This window comes from Aedes aegypti, chromosome 3 (genome assembly GCF_002204515.2).
Source record: "Aedes aegypti strain LVP_AGWG chromosome 3, AaegL5.0 Primary Assembly, whole genome shotgun sequence".
NCBI classification, from domain to species: domain Eukaryota; kingdom Metazoa; phylum Arthropoda; class Insecta; order Diptera; family Culicidae; genus Aedes; species Aedes aegypti.
In genome coordinates, this window is record NC_035109.1 from 57,096,204 (window position 1) to 57,114,311 (window position 18,108).

An 18,108-nucleotide genomic window follows, 5' to 3' on the forward strand; every position below is an offset into this window, starting at 1 on the left:
TCATTTCCAACTATATTAACGCCCTGGAATAATTTGACCTAATTCTATGTAAATCGGGTGCAACTTCCACATTGATCAAGTGCATCTTAATGCCCAGTAAGAAGTCAATCATTTTTTATCTATATCAACGCCCTGGATTAATTAAACTTTGTTTAACGTTGATCAACTGCATCTTAAGGCCCTTAAGGAAACCAATGAAATTTTGTTTGCTTTATGACCTTAATTAATGTTTATCAAGTGAAGAGTAGTGTTTGATCCTTTACTTGCGTCGTTTGGTCTTGCGAGAACGAGTTATGCAATAAAGATCAATGGTGGTTAACGTATTGTATATGCCGATCAATTTATTTATTATATTGACTAGTTTTTTTTCGGTTGAAATGTGTGTTATATGTTGTTTTATATATTTTATTCCATAGTTTTTACAGTTCCCCGAATGCCATTTTCCCAAGTGAGCTCATAAAGGCGCGAGATTAGTCCTCAGTTACAGGAAGGTTGAACTAGAAAGAACGATTAGCAATCATTGTTGGTCATTTTTGACCTTTTCCAAATATTATGGGGGCGGTGAAACTCGATAGAATCCAACCAAATAAAGAAGGGTGCACTACCCAGACAACCAGAATGTACGTATAATCAAATCACCTTTTGCGTTATGCGATGCTTGTATGTTCAAAGTTTCACGTAGAAGATGTCGCAAAAAGGCCTTAAACGTACAAAATTGGAGGCGATATACGGGCATATTTTACATGATGAAACATAACATGCAATGCGAGTGTGTAGATTTTATAGCGAATTAGTCTGTACTCTTATGCGACTTAATTTATGATAACAAAGTTTATTTGACAGCTGCTACGGATTGATCCAACTTACTTCGTACAAGTATACGGGACGAAATGGAACATACAGATGAACTCATAAAATAGCGTTTTGTGCGAGGAAGCTCATCGATCAAACGATTTCACCCACCATGTAGTGCGGGAGTGATGCAGTTTGTACAAATAAACGACTTTGCTCGTATACTGTTATGCGACTTCTGGTTGTCTGGGTAATGTATGAATTTGGGATTATTCTGAATACCAAAAACTTTTTGGGGAAACGGACTGTTCCGGGAAACGGAGTATTCGGAGAATAGACATTTGGCGGACTGGCGTTCGAGGAAACGACATTTTGGGAATCAATATTCAGGGCAAAGTAGCACAATCCTTTAAGTAAATGATGATTACAATATAAAAGTATTTGCAGCAGTATAAACTTGATTCAGTATGATTCAGTATTTTTGAAGAAATTTCTGATTAAATTATCTCAAGGGATCCCTCGATAAAAGCATGTGATTTTTTATGGGCCCAGTACCACGGTACAACAAATATATTTAAAAAATGTATGAACAAAAAACACGATGATTGTGATGAGAATGGGTTCTTAAAACTCTAAAATTAAATCACGTGGTTTATGCATAGCCCTTCATTGTTTTGTAGAAACTCAGGGGTCCTTTAGATTGAAAGTCAATGAACGAATTGTTGAAAGAAAAAAAAGTGTTTATCCAATTATTTCCGGACTATCACCCCATCGTCACCAATAAATTCTTAAATCGCCCCCTGGTATATAAATCACATTTTTCGTGTGAAAAGCAAAATAATGTTGAAATATTGACGTACACTTTAGCATGCGTGAAACGAGTTATCTCAAGCAACTCTAGAAGTTTGATGGAATATGTGATTCTATACCATTACCCGGAATACCATTACCCGGAATGCAATTTACCGGAAGACCATTTACCGGAATGTACCATTACCCGGAATAACCATTTACCCGGATGTACCATTTACCGGAATGCACCATTACCCGGAAAGCCAAATCTTCCATTTTCGACGACCTTTCATTGATGCGCAGTACAAATTATGTCACGCTAACCATGGACATTCTCGACTCCCTAGGTTTCATAAACACTATTTCAATATACATCTCCAAACAGCTATGGACCAAATATGTTTTTCTTCTTGCCGGCGTTACGACGCAACTGGGACAAAACCTGCTTCTCAGCTATTCTAGGAGCATTTCTACAGTTATTAGCTGAGCGCCTATGTCAACCGACCATTTTTGCATTCGTTCATAGTTTGACAAGTATGTTAGCTCTAGCTCTGAAACGTTGTCAAATATGTCAATCAGAAATAATTTTGAACCGGCGGTATTCAATTCTACCAACCTCAGCTTGATCTTTCTGAATAACTTCACTTTGCCGCAACGTAAGCCTTAAACTATTAACAAATATCACGATACCAAAATTTGATTGACCATGTAATTTTGTTGGCGACCTAATTAGAAAAGAATCACCTGATATAGATCGGAAAACTATGTCTTCAAATTTAGGCTATAAAACTAAACATTACAGGCAAAGACAGAAAGAATGAAAAACAAATTTATTTCTTTTATATCTGAGACCACTTGGAAGGTACCATAATTATATATCGAAATAAAAAAAAAAAAAAAAAAAAAATAGGGGGGTCCGTAGCCTTGAGGTTACGCTTTCGCTTCATAAGCGGAAGGTCATGGATTCAATTCCCAGCCCCTCCACAAAAAAACCCGTCCAGCCACCAGAAGACACCGCACGGAGGAGCGTGCTTTGGGGAGCACATTCATCCTCCGTCAGTATCAGATGGTGACTGAGACAAACTGACCCTCTTCGCAGGCAGCTAGCCTCACTAATAGCAGAGCTCTCTTCTACCTGCTCGGTGTGAGAGTGAAAGAGTAGGAGAGAGTGAAAGTTGATGTAAATATAAATAGGTTAAAAATAGATCTGTATCGATAAAGAAGCTACCGATTCCGGCACAGTAGTGGCCACGAGCACGGAATGCCTTAATAAAAAAAAAAAAAAAAAAAAAAAAAAAGCCTAACATATAAGGTAGGTTGCATTAAAGTAAATGGAACATCCCAGCATTTAAAAATGTTTGGCGTTTTGATGGTTTTCTTTTTTCCTTACGTTAAAACAAATCAAAATTCAATTTCAATATTGTTTAAAAATTTAAAAAAAAAAGTAAAATATGTAAAATTTTGAAGCTGAAAAAATCTTCATTTAATATTTTCTTCAGACAGTTAGTTCAAATACCCTTCTTCATTTTGGACCTATAATTTCCATGACATAGTGATAAATACTCATAATCAAATATGAGCCATGAGCAGCATTTTCGTGTTTTTTTTTTTTGTTTGATAACTCTGGTATGTTAAGTCAGTTAATAACAACGGTAACATTTTACATACTAGTTGAGAACAGTTTGCTCAACTTTTTAAGCGTTTTAGTAGTTTTTTTTCAGTGCTATTGCAAAATTTTAATCAGGATTATATTGAATTTTTAAGTCAAAAACCTCAAATAAAGATTTCTTGAGATAACTACTAAGGATTTTTTTTTAAATTGGCCCAGAAGTGCAGAATGAACTCAGAAATCGAGCCCTGTGCTCAGATTTGATGGATAATTTTTTTGCATAATAACGGTCTGTCGGGGCACCGTGTTGTTACTCTGTTGTACAAAGAAATAGGTTTTCATTGATTGCACCTATCATGTACTTCAGAATTGTAGAACATGCTTAAGAAAATAATTTATTTCATAGGGTTAAAACTATTGATCACCTACTTTTTTGAGCTGCTCTTATCAGCTTTTTGTTAGCTTTCAGAATCTTAAGCGAATTGTGCATTGATGGTGAAATACTTATTTTTGTTTAGAATTATGATTGAGATTTATCACGCTTGTGTTAGCTCACGCAACTCAACAGTCATAAACATCATGCATGCGAGTTGTCCTAACCGTTCGACTCATTCTTGTATTTTGCTTGTATTTCCCCAGGTTTTGCTAGAAAAAAAAAAAACGATCAACGATCATGGAACATACACTTCGTAGTTGCACTACGAGTTGTAGTTACACTCATCAGATGAAGCTTGGGTTCTAGCTCTTTTTCCATCTTCAATGTACAATCACACTACGCCGGCCACGTCCTTATGTCCACCGGGGAGAGGAAGGAAGTTACTTAGTTAGCCGTTGTTACTAGAAAACCGGAGAATCTCCTGCATTTACCACAGCTACCTTGGAAGTAGGAGTGTTTTGTTACTGATTGATGAGGTATTCGACCGTATGGATACCACTGTGGTAAGTCGATATATTTAATTCTAGCGATAGATACATCAAGTTTTATCTATCGCTGTTTGCGCCATAATGACGCACAGAGATAGAGAAAGACAGCTATTAGGAAGAGTGTTATAAATATATGAAAGGGACGGGCCTGGGATTGAACCCACGACCTTCTGCTTACAAAGCAGAAGCGATAGCCATTAGACCACCAACCCCGTCTCATTTCCCCAGGTTTCGCTAGAAACATATCAAAACTTTCTAACGTAAACAATAACATTGAATTTTGACAGATTTCGAATGAGTTTATGATTGAATTATGTTTGACTGCATAAACATGAGCAAGAGTTTTCCGAATCAGATCTCAACTGAATTATTGAGATTTGAGCGTGAGTGGTTTCTGTTTCCATTCACAAGGCTATATTCCCGCTGCTATTGGCGCATCGATACACTCTGACTATATTGAAACGCCCATTTATGTCAGAAGAATTTAACCCAAAGCCTTCAGCTACAAACAAATTCGAAAGCTAACCAGCAAACGAACCAAATTTCACCGAAGTTCCTTCCTTTAACAACTTTCAAAATTCCATTCAAAACTGAGCAAAACGGCGATGACAAAGTAAACAGAGGAAAAAAGAGCTACGAAGTACTTTAACACCTTTTGCCACCAGTTTCCCACATGAAGTCAGCCGAAAACGAGAACCGAAAGACACCCCTTTTTATTCCGATATGGAAAACTTTTCCCCATTACGATACACAATTTGTTGCCGTGCGAGCGACCTTTCGGCAGAGGGCTGAACGTCGAAACCCAAATGCGCGCCTGGTACCGTAATTTTGGGTGAAATTCATCATTTATTACAGTTTTTTGTCTTATGTTGTTCTATAAGGATACCAATTTTGCAACAAAAAGTTGATATACACAAGCATCCTTTCCAGATATAGAGGACCCAAATTTGATAGATAAGGGTTTTATTTAAAAACCTTCTGTTCTATAATGATATGGCTCATTATATTTCTCCCCAGAGTGTAGTTTTCAACATTTTAATATTTAGCTAAATTGTATGAATACCGCAAATCAGGGGCAATTTGATCCCTATTTTACAGCTTACTATTACATATTACAATGAATCATAAAAAATTGTGAAATTAATTTGATAAAATCAGTATATTTCATTGATCTTAATCAATTTACTCAACAAATTTTTAATGAAATAAACACTTCAATTATTATTATTTTTATTTAATTAAAGATTTGTTGAGTAAATTGATTAGGATCAATGAAATATTCTGATTTTATCAAAAATAATTTCACAATTTTTATGTTTCATTGTAATATGTAATAATAAGCTGTAAAAAAGTGATCAAATTGCCCCCGATTTACGGTACCGAAGTTGCATTTCCTTTTCTCCCAGGCTTGTGGTGAGATGATGGCCAACTTGCTAGAAGAAAACTCAGGGCCCAACCGACCGACAAAGGAGCTCCGGACTCAAATGATGTGGTAAGGTGATGATGATGATGATGATATTAAAACTTTCACCGCAAACAAACCGAGCTTCTCTTCCGGGCAAGTTTCTGGCGCGCGGGACTCGACATTATTGTTTCGGGTGGAACCCGAGAAATAAGCTTATTCAACACGCGAAAGTTATACACTTTTCTTATTTTTTCGGCACGCTAGGTTGCTGATTGTTGCCGGGTGGCAAATTTGTAATAAATTTCGCCTAGGGCGACGATGCGAAATGAAACAAGGGAACGGTACGTAATGTTGCTCTGTGAAGAAATGGGCAGCCAAACAGCCAACCTTACAACTGGGAAGCAAATAATTCAAGTGAAAAAAGTTTTGAAAAATGACGAAAATTATAATGGCATGGTTGGTTCTGCTGGTCGTTGGCGTGGACGACGAAATGAAGCTATTTATGAAGGTACACTGCGATGGAAATGGCTTGGCAATAACAATTTGCACCGATGGTGAAGGAAATCGGTAAGGTAATTGCATGCTTTAACGAGAAGGTGGATTTCTTATAATTTTAATTGTTTCTTTTCACTTGAATCGTGCCGAAAAGTACCTTGTGGGGTTTGCGTAGATCTACTCCTTCCTTGAAAGTCGATTTCAATGAGATTGATATATCAACTTTGATATTGTCAATTTACTAAACATTATAGTTCGATTGCACATTAAATAAGCACATTTATTTGCCAATTTTAACCTTTAATTCAAAAATTGATTACAGATTTTCTGCAACATTTCCGTTGATCATCGAGAAGTACCTGCAAAAGATATTTTTAATTCATGTATTTTTAGGATAGAGGATAAACTCCGCTAGCGCATGACGGCTCACCATAGTAGCATGTCCGAAAGAACTTGAAACTATTGAGAACCAGAGCTACATGTCCAAAGCACTGATCAAGGTGGATGGTTGTGATGGCTATGACCGTGGTCATCATGTAAAGAACAAGCGGACGATGCTGTATCGTGTCAGCACCGAGAAGGCAGCCCCTCTAGTACGATGTAGGTAGCGCAACCCTGGTTAGGTGGCCTATCGAAGACTCTTCCCAACCAAGAAAGGCAAAAGTAGAGCAAACGGATTGATTTTACGGCAACAGACCCGGCAACGAATAGAGGACAACGATTGGAAAGTTGGATCTTAGAACGTGAGAACTTTGAATGAACCCGCGCGTGTTGGGCTGCTGGTTCGTGAACTGCGGAATGTCGGCGCGAACGTGGCAGCGATCCAGGAAATACGCTGGCTGAGAACCGGAGAACGCGGATTCCGAGCGGTGGATCCCATCGTCAACACTTCATTCAAGCACCACATCTACTACAGCGGTGGCGACAGAGTAGAACGTGGAGTTGGCTTCATAGTGATTGGGAAGCAGATGAAGCGATTTATTCGGTGGAAATTTGGTAAGTGACCGAATCTGTGTGTTGAGAATGAAGGGCAAGTTCTTCAACTACAGCCTGATCAGCATATATGCGCCAACGAACGATAAGCCCGATGACATGAAGGATGAGTTCTATGAGAGCCTGGATAAGACCTACAGAGTACCCAAAACAATACGTCAAGATAGTCATCGGCAACGCAAATGCGCAGATCGGGAAAGAAGATTTCTTCCGACCCGTCATTGGAACGGAAAGCCTTCATTCTGTTACCAATGATAATGGCCTGCGGCTAGTAACCTTCGCTGCTGCTAGAGGGATAGCAATCAGCAGTACCTACTTCGCACGAAAGAATATCCGCAAACACACCTGGCGATAACTGCTCCCAAATAGACCCACGTGCTGATTGATGGGCGACATTTCTCAGATGCCATTGGTGTCAGGACCTTCCGAGGCCCTAATATCGACTCGGATCACTATCTCGTTGTAGCTAAAATTCGGGCGTGGTTATCCAGCGTCACGAGTCCCACAACAAACAGAACGCTGCGTTTCAATATGCAACGCTTGTCGACTGATGGGGTAGCTGCGCAGTACCGTCAGCAACTAGACGAGCAGTTGGGAAGAATCAACGTTGCTGGAGACGTCGACAGCCTGTGGGACCCTATCCACGAAGCTGTGACAACAACGGCGTGGAAAGTGATCGGCACTGGTCAACGACGAAGACGAAACGACTGGTTCGATGAAGAATGCCAGAGAGTGACAGACATGAAGAATGTCGCCGTATGCTTGTGGCCGGTACCCGACAGAACAGAGAGCGGTACAGGGCAGCGAAAGCCGAAGAAAAGCGAATCCACCGCATAAAGAAAAGGCAGCACGAAGAAAGTGTGGTAGCTGACGCTCAAGAAAGCATGAACCGGAATGATATGCGGAGATTCTATGCAACGGTCAATGGTGCGCGGCACAATACCGTACCAGTGCCCGCCATGTGCAATAATCGAGAAGGAAATTCGCTGACCAATAAAACGGCGGTGGCTGCCAGGTGGAAGGAGCACTTTCAGCAATTGTTGAACGGGGAGAACGAAAATGTAGCGAGGAACAGGATGAACATAAATGATCACGATCAAGTTGTGGACCCACCGACCATAGGAGAGGTTAGAAATACTATCAGCGAGCTGAAGAACTGTAAGGCTGCTGGGAAGGAAATCCCGGTCGAGCTTCTCAAGCACGGAAGCGAGCAGCTTTACCAGTCGATCAACCGAGTACTTCTGAAGGTATGGGAGGACGAAGAATTGCCCACCAGCTGGTTGGATGGCCTCATCTGCCCAATCTATAAGAAAGGGCACAGACTGGAGTGTGCCAATTACAGAGGAATTACCCTGCTGAATTCGGCGTACAAAATTCTGTCACGCATCCTGTTTAACAGACTGAGACCGCTCGAGGAGTCCTTCGTCGGCGAATACCAAGCTGGTTTTCGTGAGGGCCGTTGAACAACGGACCAGATGTTTAGCTTGCGAATGATCCTAGACAAATTTCGGGAGTATAACTTGCAGACTCACCATCTGTTTATTGATTTCAAGGCGGCGTACGACTCAGTGAAAAGAAATGAGCTTTGGCAGATAATGCCTGAAAATGGTTTTCCGGCGAAACTAATAAGGCTGATTCGTGCTACGCTGGATGGTTCGAAATCAAGTGTTCGGATCACAGACGAGGTGTCAACGTTCGAGACTTTAGACGGATTGAAGCAGGAAGGCGCACTTTCGAATTTACTGTTCAACATTGCACTCGAGGGATCTTGCGTGCAGAGAAATGGCACTATTATCACAAGGTCGCACATGCTCCTTGGCTTTGCGGACGATATAGACCTAATTGGAATCGATCGCAGGTCAGTGGAAGAGGCCTTCGTGCCTCTGAAGAGGGAGACAGCGAGGATAGGCCTGACCATTAATTCTACCAAAACGAAGTACATGGTTGCAGGCAGTGATAGAGTCAGGCATGGTGGTGTAGGTGCAGAGGTAGTGTTTGATGGGGATGTGTTTGAAGTTTCTTGACGAATTAGTATACCTTGCAACACTTGTGACATGTGACAACGACGTTTCCCGCGAAGTGAAAAGACGTGTTGTGGCTGCGAATAGGGCCTTTTACGGACTCGCCCTGTATAAAACATTGATTCTTCCGGTGGCTCTCTGCGGGCACGAAGCGTGGACGTTGAACGGTATGACTCTTTCAACGCTCTCGGTGTTTTCGAGCGTAAAGTGTTGTTGGGTTCTTCTATCCCAAAAGTTGAAATGGATTCGACGGGCCCTTCTTATAACAAACCATCCCGTGGAAAACTTGACAGGTATTGCACATTTCATTATGCTTTCATATTATTGGAAGGAGATTCTCTATTTCCCGTGGGTTTCGCGTAAATGTCTCTGCTTACGGGTCCGCCACACCCCATTTTGGCCCTTCATACAATGGTATGTTGAATTCAGATTGATAATGAAAGATTTACTGTACTGTTAAGTGGAACCGCATACAGAGCAAGACTCAAGCTAGGATGGTGGTTTCCTAAATACATACACGTACATTAATGTGATCGGTTGCGACTTTTCACGATTGTTTGTCAAATCTGTTTGAAACATAATAAAACTTTGATCCAAAGTCAAGCAATACTTACACAGCACATGCAGTATGATCTGACTGGTTGCCACCTGGCCGACTCCGTTGTTAGCCGTGCAGATGTAGGTTCCACCCTTGTGCCGGTCCATGTTCTCGATCGTGTACACCGACGATGTGTACTGCGCTTCTCCTGCACAGAAGAAACCAAAAACAAATTTGAAACCATCAATCACCCCTTACTGCAGTCGGAAAACTCTCCCCAAAAGTCATTCAAACTTACCATTCTCCAGCACGTTGTTCTTCCGGGTCCAGGTAATGTTCGGCATCGGATTTCCGGTAGCCGAGCACTCCAACCGAACCGGGGATCCTTTCCGCACCTGCAGATGCCCGCCGGACGTCACGTGCGTAATCTTGGGTGGCACTGCAAGCGAAAGAAAATCGAAAGACGGCAAAAATCAATTCCTTGCGTTCAAGATGAATCTCTTCTCATTTAATGCGCTACCGCATTGCTGCTGCTGCCTGCCACCCGGATAAAACTTTCTCCTGTTTTCAGAATGTTCCCATTAGGGAAGCGACGGAAAACTTTTCTCGAAAACCATCAATTAAAGGAAATAATTAAATTAAGTATTGTGCAATTTATATTCCACCTCTTTGCTGCTGCTTACAGGTCTTAGGGTATGTGATATACACTTTTTTCATGTCGATTTTATGCTATTTTTCATCATATGGTATATGTACTTATATCAATTTAACTATTGCACGTATAAGAACTTTTGGCGGCATCATTTGCGTGAAACTTAGCACATGTAAGCATCGTACAACGCAAAAAGTGATTTTGTAAAGAGGACATTTTAATTTCCTGAGTTTATTTCTTTCGAAACCGAAAAAATAAGCGTTTATTTTTCAATGTTATGAAACGAAAAAATAAATCGGGAAAAAATCGCTTTGTATTCCATGGAATTCCAATGCATTTCGTTTCAAACGCCAAATATCGAATACCCTTATCCAGTACTGCTGGTACCAGCCTTTGCTAGATTCAATCTTCCCTCTGAGTCAACACAAAGCTACAGTGAAGAGTTTTCCCAGCTCTGCTGCAATCCCAACGATCTGTTCAAATCCCCCCCCCCCCTTTCCGACCGTACCCGCACAAAACTCCAGTTGACTTTTGAGAAGTAATTAATTTCAAATTAAAGCCGAAAATTTTTCCGTCAACTCATTTGCGTTTCCGCCGACCAAGCTGAAATGGAATGGCACTGGTGAGGAGGGTTCTGACTGTGGCGTGGAGGGACCAGATCCAAAATGGGGCAGCCATGGGTTCAAGTTCAAACTTCAAGCTCATTTCGTTTGCGTTGAATTGAATTGGGGATGCTTGAATTAAGGGATTCATTGCCACGCCGCAATAAAGACAGAAGGGTTAACTGGTGAATCAAAAATCCAAATTCCTATCTTAAGGACTTATAATTTTGGACCACTAGAAGTAACTGTGAAAATTTAGTCGTTGGAGGGTGCAGGCTTCTTAGTCTTTTCGTTTGAATTTCGTAATTCCTTCTGGAAGTATAAAATATTTCGTCTTGTTGCTAAAGCTTTGAATTTGCTGAGCTTTTTTTTCATAAGAGTAGGCCACCCTAGCAGACAACGATTGGTTGGAATCTGCCGGAATCGTTTCTGAGGAGAAAAAGATAGCCCAGTGAAAATCGAGTGAAAATCCGCCGGGGATATTTCTGGAGTAACTAATTAGCACTTCTGGGGAACGCAAACTACGTGGAATAAATAAGGGTTTTCAAAATGAAGGATGTGTTTTGTAGCACGCTTCCCAGGAATTGGAGCCATAATCCAATACTGTGAACGCAATTTTAAAGTAAAAAATATACACCGAATTGGATACTCGAACCATTCAGACCACGTCAGGGAACCACAGGGCTGGTTTGTTCTATACATTTTTGAGATTTAAGCCATTCATAAATAATGATGATGTTCTGAGTTTTTTTTTTCATGCTCGAAGAGTTTCACATCATCTTTAACAACTAAACCAGTTTATAGAGAAAACACTTTAAATCTATTCAAACTAAATTGAAACTCTATCGTGAATGTATGGTGATATTGCAGCTATTCCATAGAAAAACGACGTTGCATGTCTCAGAATATTTTGTTATTTGATTGGTTTATGGTTTTCCAAATATCGTTGAAATCGTAGGCAAGATTTTTAATTTACAAATTTTCATATCTATTGATTTATAAGTACTTGTTAAGTTCAACTTAATTTTTTAACGAGATTTTTGACTAGGCTTGTTTATCTCAATCCAACGGCTTTACTTCTCTTCCAAAGGTAGTCATTACTAGGTATTGCTTTAAGAGCATAGATGACTTTCTTGGGGACGGGATTCAATGTCAGGTCCTCGGCGTAATCTAACCAGGTCCGTCATAGCCGAGATGAGCCAGCCTCGGGCTGCAAATCTCGTTAATAAAGATAATAATAATAATAATAATAATAATAATAATAATAATAATAATAATAATAATAATAATAATAATAATAATAATAATAATAATAATAATAATAATAATAATAATAATAATAATAATAATAATAATAATAATAATAATAATAATAATAATAATAATAATAATAATAATAATAATAATAATAATAATAATAATAATAATAATAATAATAATAATAATAATAATAATAATAATAATAATAATAATAATAATAATAATAATAATAATAATAATAATAATAATAATAATAATAATAATAATAATAATAATAATAATAATAATAATAATAATAATAATAATAATAATAATAATAATAATAATAATAATAATAATAATAATAATAATAATAATAATAATAATAATAATAATAATAATAATAATAATAATAATAATAATAATAATAATAATAATAATAATAATAATAATAATAATAATAATAATAATAATAATAATAATAATAATAATAATAATAATAATAAAAGGTCCGTCATTTGAGTAAAACTATAAAAAATCTATAAAACCAATAAATACCTTCAGCATACTAGTATCATAATGAAGAAAACTGTACGGAAAGCGTAAAAAATACTACACTTTTTTTTTAAATTAATGGAGGGACTATTAAAATATGTTTAAGAAAATCACTAATCGATTGGTCACCACCAGCTAATGACCAATCGATTAAGTTTTCAGCTCAAACGGAAGTTTGGTTCTCCAGATCCGTGCTCTTGAAAATTTGAACTTTGGCTTCGATTCATCTTCACCTTAATAGTTCAGTTAATTTTACGTTTACTGTCAAATTTTCAGCGATGTATGTTTTTTCGTTTTTGAGATATATTTTTTTGAATACTGTAGGTCTAAGCGTATTTAATTTTTTTATTTAAAAAAAATCACGTCTCGCACAGTGTTGAACAAACCCGAAGTTAACACATGCATGTTATCGCAAATGAACTCGATCGACAAACGAGAGAAGATGAGTGTGAACAATACGACAAGAACTTAAGCATAAAGCAGAAGCATAGATGACCGTACAATTCGTAGTTGCTACTTCGTGATTGACCAGAACAATCGAAGTTGCACAGGGAATTAATGAATGGGATTGGGATTAGCTTACCATTCTTCAATGTGCACAAATCGAGAGCTCAAATTTAAAAGTCAATAACGGCGCCGGCCACATCCTTACGGTCATCGGGGAAGGGAAGGAATGTTAGTGTGACTACCGTTGTTACTAGAGACCGAGATCACCTCTGCATCTCCACGGTTGTCATGGAAAGGATATTGGGTTAGTGGGATAAGGTAGAGATCTGCGAGTCACCAAAGTTTGGTGATGCGATCCATGATATAATCACGCCTAAACGGATTCGCGAAATAATTCGGTAATCGCATTGTACGCAGAAAGTGTTTGTCACTCGCCCACGCAAAAGCAAGCGACACGATCAATAGATCAAACACTATTACCGAGCCGCGGCGCTTTTACATTTCTCTGAGCGAACGACGCGCGACAAGTTTGATCCTGCCCTCATTGCCCGCCCCCGTAGGAGCAAGCGTAAAGGTCGAAGGATCAAACACTACTCAGTGTGAACAATACGACAAGAACAACGCAAAAACGAGTGACACCAGTAGTGTGAGATCGACTGCGATGAAAGACAGACTTGCTTTTTGAACGTCAACGAGTGCGCGAGTGTATAGAAAACCGAATAAATTGAATCATCCGCCGAAATAAAAAAAATGGACATGGAAAGTGTACCACTAGTGAGTGATTTGGAGCAAATCAGTTATCCGCCGCAATTTCCAGCTTGTTCGATTACTGGAAGCGGAAACCGTTCTACGAAAGAACTGCTCCAGATTGGACACTGCACCACTAGTTCAGAGATGTGAAAAAATTTAGCGTGCTTTTCTCGACGCCATCGTTACTCACCAACCCACCACAAAGTGAGGCTTATTAAGATTGAGTTTTTGCGGCTTTGGTCACAAGTAGCAACCATCTCATCAGAGCTGCCGAAGTCATCATAACACGTGCACCAACCATCACGAAAATTGCTGGTGTGAAGAAGAGTGATCCCAAAACGGCGACAAAAGGTGACGTGAAGTGTCTCTTGTGCTCAGAATATCACGATCTGATCCAGTGCGCAAAATTTGCGAACATGAGGAGCCATGAGAAGCGGCTTTTTAAGAAGAACAACTATTTGTGCTTTTTGTGCCTCCAGTCCGGATACAGCAAAAGCGACTGCAGAAGCAAGCCATCCTGTGAATTGTATGGCAACCTTCATGTCACCATTGTTCACAACATCATGAAGGTCATCGGAAAGGCGGCAGAAGTTACTCGAAAATGTCCGTGAACAATTTGCGGTAACGGACGTATGCTGTATCAGTGCGACAAGTTTGGAGAATTGAAATCAGCAGAGCGGATGGACCTAGTGAACAGTCATCAGCTTTGCTTGAACTGTCTGTTGGTGGACTCATACTCAAATGCAAAATCATAACCCATCGGAAATCTGTCAAAACCAATTGGAGATTTTCGCAACGCTGTTTAGAAGATATTCATTAATGATTAGTCCTTTCTTTTCGAGGTTGATTTAATTTAAATATTCTTGATGAGCATTTGTTGTATAGAATCAAAAAAAAATACAATCAATCTATGCGACATTGTATTTCCATTATCATTATTTGAGTTTTTATTATGTCAATTGAATTGAATGTTTTATGATAAATTTTATAGGGTTCTATTTAAAAAAAGCCAGTTTTAATTGTAAGTACTACAACCACAATTGAAAAATTCACAGATCTGACACCATAACAATCAAAAACGTTAAAAATGCATAACGATGCAAAAAATTAACTTGATTGTCTAGTGATTTTCAATTAATCAAACGAAAGATTGAGATAATGACGTAAAGTAGAGGTTGAACCAGTAGAAATTTCTGAAGTTTCTTTGTTTTTTTTCACGTTACTCAGAAAAACATTTTACTGGAATCTACTGATCTTTATTTTGTTAATGCGATTGGATACCATTTGGTTAAAAAATTGATGTTCATTTCAAAAAGTTTGATTTTATTGGCACGAGGAGAAATCGAACTGAACCAGTGCTGCCACATTTATATCTGTATCGAAGGCTCAAAAATCTTTTTTATCTGTACCGGTGATTTTGAAAATCTGTACCCAAGATCTGTACCACATACAACATAAATCGTTGAAAGAAACTCTTGAAATACTTATAAATTTGTAAATTTTACAAAGTTTTAATTAAAATAATATCACCTTTCATATAATACATATTAAATTCTATGATATTAGAATCTTTCAATAATAGTTTTATGTAAACTATTTTCGAATTTCAAGCATCTTTTGGATTTTGTTTTACAAAACTCGCCAATTCAAAAAAATCTGTACCAATCTGTACTTTTCGGTGGAAATCTGTAATCTGTACTGTACAGAATCTGTACCAAAAACTATCAGAAAATCTGTACCTTTCCAGATAAATCTGTACTTGTGGCAACACTGAACTGAACTTTACTACACTACTACTATGTAACATTTAGAGATTAACTCCTCTCTGACTCTCTTTCGATTATCAGAGTGCAATACCAAAGCTTCTAGGAAATATTCCACTATGGATCTAAAGCTAGCGACAATAGTCGTGGCTAACGTTTCATACAAAAAACGTAGCAGAAGAGGTTAATGTGATCAGTTTTTGATTTAAGAGAAAGTATAGATTGGACTCAGAAAAAATGCGACACTTTGTTTTGGATGTAACTTTTTATCGCGTGGGTAAAAAAATAATGAAATTTTGGGTAATACTAGTTTAGAGTGTTATGTTTATGTGTGCAAAGCTTTATCACAATATGTCTAGTAGTTTTCAATATGCATTCCAAACAAGAAGAGCTACGCCAGCAAATCTTGGGTTCGGTGATCGATAATCCTGGTCAGTCGTATAGATGGATCGGCAAAAGGCTTGGAATCCACCATTCCACTGTGTCCTGCATTGTGAAGATGTTTCAGGAGATGAAGGCTATTGAGCGGAAGTGGCCGAAAACTGAAAACGAAATATCCAAAGAAGGCGCGGAAGATTAGGCAGTACTTTAAGAATAACCCGAACCTTTCCACCCGAGACGTGACTGAAAAGGTCAATTCGTCGAAGTAGTTCTTCCAGCAGACCCTAAATCGGGCTGAGCTACGTGTTTTTGACGTCAGGGAACCGCCAAACCGGACTGACAAGCAAAACACGGTGGCCAAATTGCGTGCGTGGAAGCTGTACCGTGAGTGGCTGGTCAAGCCGGGCTGTCTCGTCATGGACGGCGAGACATACATCAAGGCGGACACCAACCAAATCCCCGGCCTCGAGTTTTTTGTCGGTACGTCCTGCAACGAGGTACCGGAAAAGTTTCGGAAGAGAAAGTTGAACAAATTCGCGAAGAAGTTGTGGCAGGCGATCTGCGAGTGCGGACGGTACAGCAAGCCGTTCGTTACAACTGGCACCATAAACGGGCAGATTTATCGAGAGGAATGCTTGCAGAAGCGCCAATCTCACCGTGTTCCCACACTGTTCAGGCTGGATCTCGCTTTGTGCCATTATGCCAAGCCTGTAATGGATCGGTACGAAGCGAAGGGCGATAATGTGGTCCCGAAGGAGGCATACCCACCAATTACACCAGAACTTCATTCGATCGAAAAGTTTTTCGCGATAATGAAGAAGTTTAACTTCATTCAAAATCATTCAAAACCGATGAAGCTTTGAGGAAAAATGGGAGAAATCGTGTAAGAAAGGTGGGCAAAGCCTCGTCCAAGATCTCATGAGCAGTTTTAAGAGTGTGCGAGTTTACGAGTATACAGTGTACGAGCATTGAGCTTGGGGCAGGAAATCCAATAAATTGAATAAATGCCAAACTTAGCCAATTGAGAGCCAGATCCTATTCTTGGCACTTTTGATTCACTTCGGCAGTGGGTATTATTGAAAGCTGCGAGGTTAATATTTGGCCAAAATAAGCGTCGTACTTATACGCTTCTTATTGCAAAGATTCAGACAATTCGGCCGAGAAAAACCCCCCATCCCAAAGTGAATCGTGGAAGTGCCCAAGTGGTTGTGCACCAGACCTGTTCATATTTAAAAAAATGTCTGGAAATCTACCGGTCTACCCATGTTAAGAACAATGTCTGGTCAAATTCTCAGCTCATTTGATAGAGATTTCACTATGCTTCAAGTTGAAAATATTTTTCAGGCTTATTTTAAGGTTTGCAAAATCATAACTCAATACTCATAAATCAAAATCTCTTGCTATTACCACCCATTGAAAGCTAATTCTATTTTGTTGAAGTTTGTCGAACACGCCAATAAGATTAAATTAAGTTTAAACATCATTTGATCGAGATTTGTTCTCCACAGTACCCAGAAATCACGGTTTTCTGAACATGTATGCTCTAAAAAACACACATTGGCATTATTTTTCCAGGCCCTAGCCGATGGGAAACAAACATAATAAATCTATGAAATCATTAACCATTATCAGCTTACATGTTCCTTTGGGAAATCAATTGCAAGAAATGACCAAAGATCGAACAATCCATCCCAACCTGATGATAGTTCAATGAACTAATCTACGATGACGTCACGCTGCAACTTCCATGGACCGATGCACGAGTTCATTATCTGTTGTTTGAGCGGTGCCGTGTTATTTACGTGACCATGGCAACGAGTGAATTTGGCACCGCTCAAACGTCAAATAAGTGAACTCGTACATTGATCCATTGGAAAGAAAACCTTTACTACGGGCCGTGTTTACAGAAAATGAACGATTTCGCTACACATTCATCCACTTCATGTTCATTCGGTGAACATTCCTTCACTGGATGTTGGTCCGGATGTCATTTTATGTAAACATGGCCCGCATTTAGAGCGGAAAAGAAAATGAAAATCGACAATGGACCAGTGCACGAGTTCACTATCTGACGTTTGAGCGGTGCCGTGTCATTTACGTGACCATGGTAACGAGTGAATTCGGCACCGCTCAAACGTCAAATTAGTGAA

General features: G+C 39.0%; 1 protein-coding gene across 4 annotated transcripts in view; it reads right to left on the reverse strand.

The window, feature by feature from the left end:
• LOC5579882 (hemicentin-1) overlaps positions 1 to 18,108 on the reverse strand; it is a 609,400-nt gene that overhangs the window by 62,617 nt on the left and 528,675 nt on the right. For all 4 annotated transcript variants that reach the window (XM_021855614.1, XM_021855615.1, XM_021855616.1 and 1 more), the window contains 2 exons: positions 9,868 to 10,008; positions 9,646 to 9,777 (listed from right to left, as the gene is read on the reverse strand). In XM_021855614.1, coding sequence (XP_021711306.1) covers positions 9,646 to 9,777; positions 9,868 to 10,008 — 273 coding nt within the window. The remainder of the gene's footprint in view (positions 1 to 9,645; positions 9,778 to 9,867; positions 10,009 to 18,108) is intronic.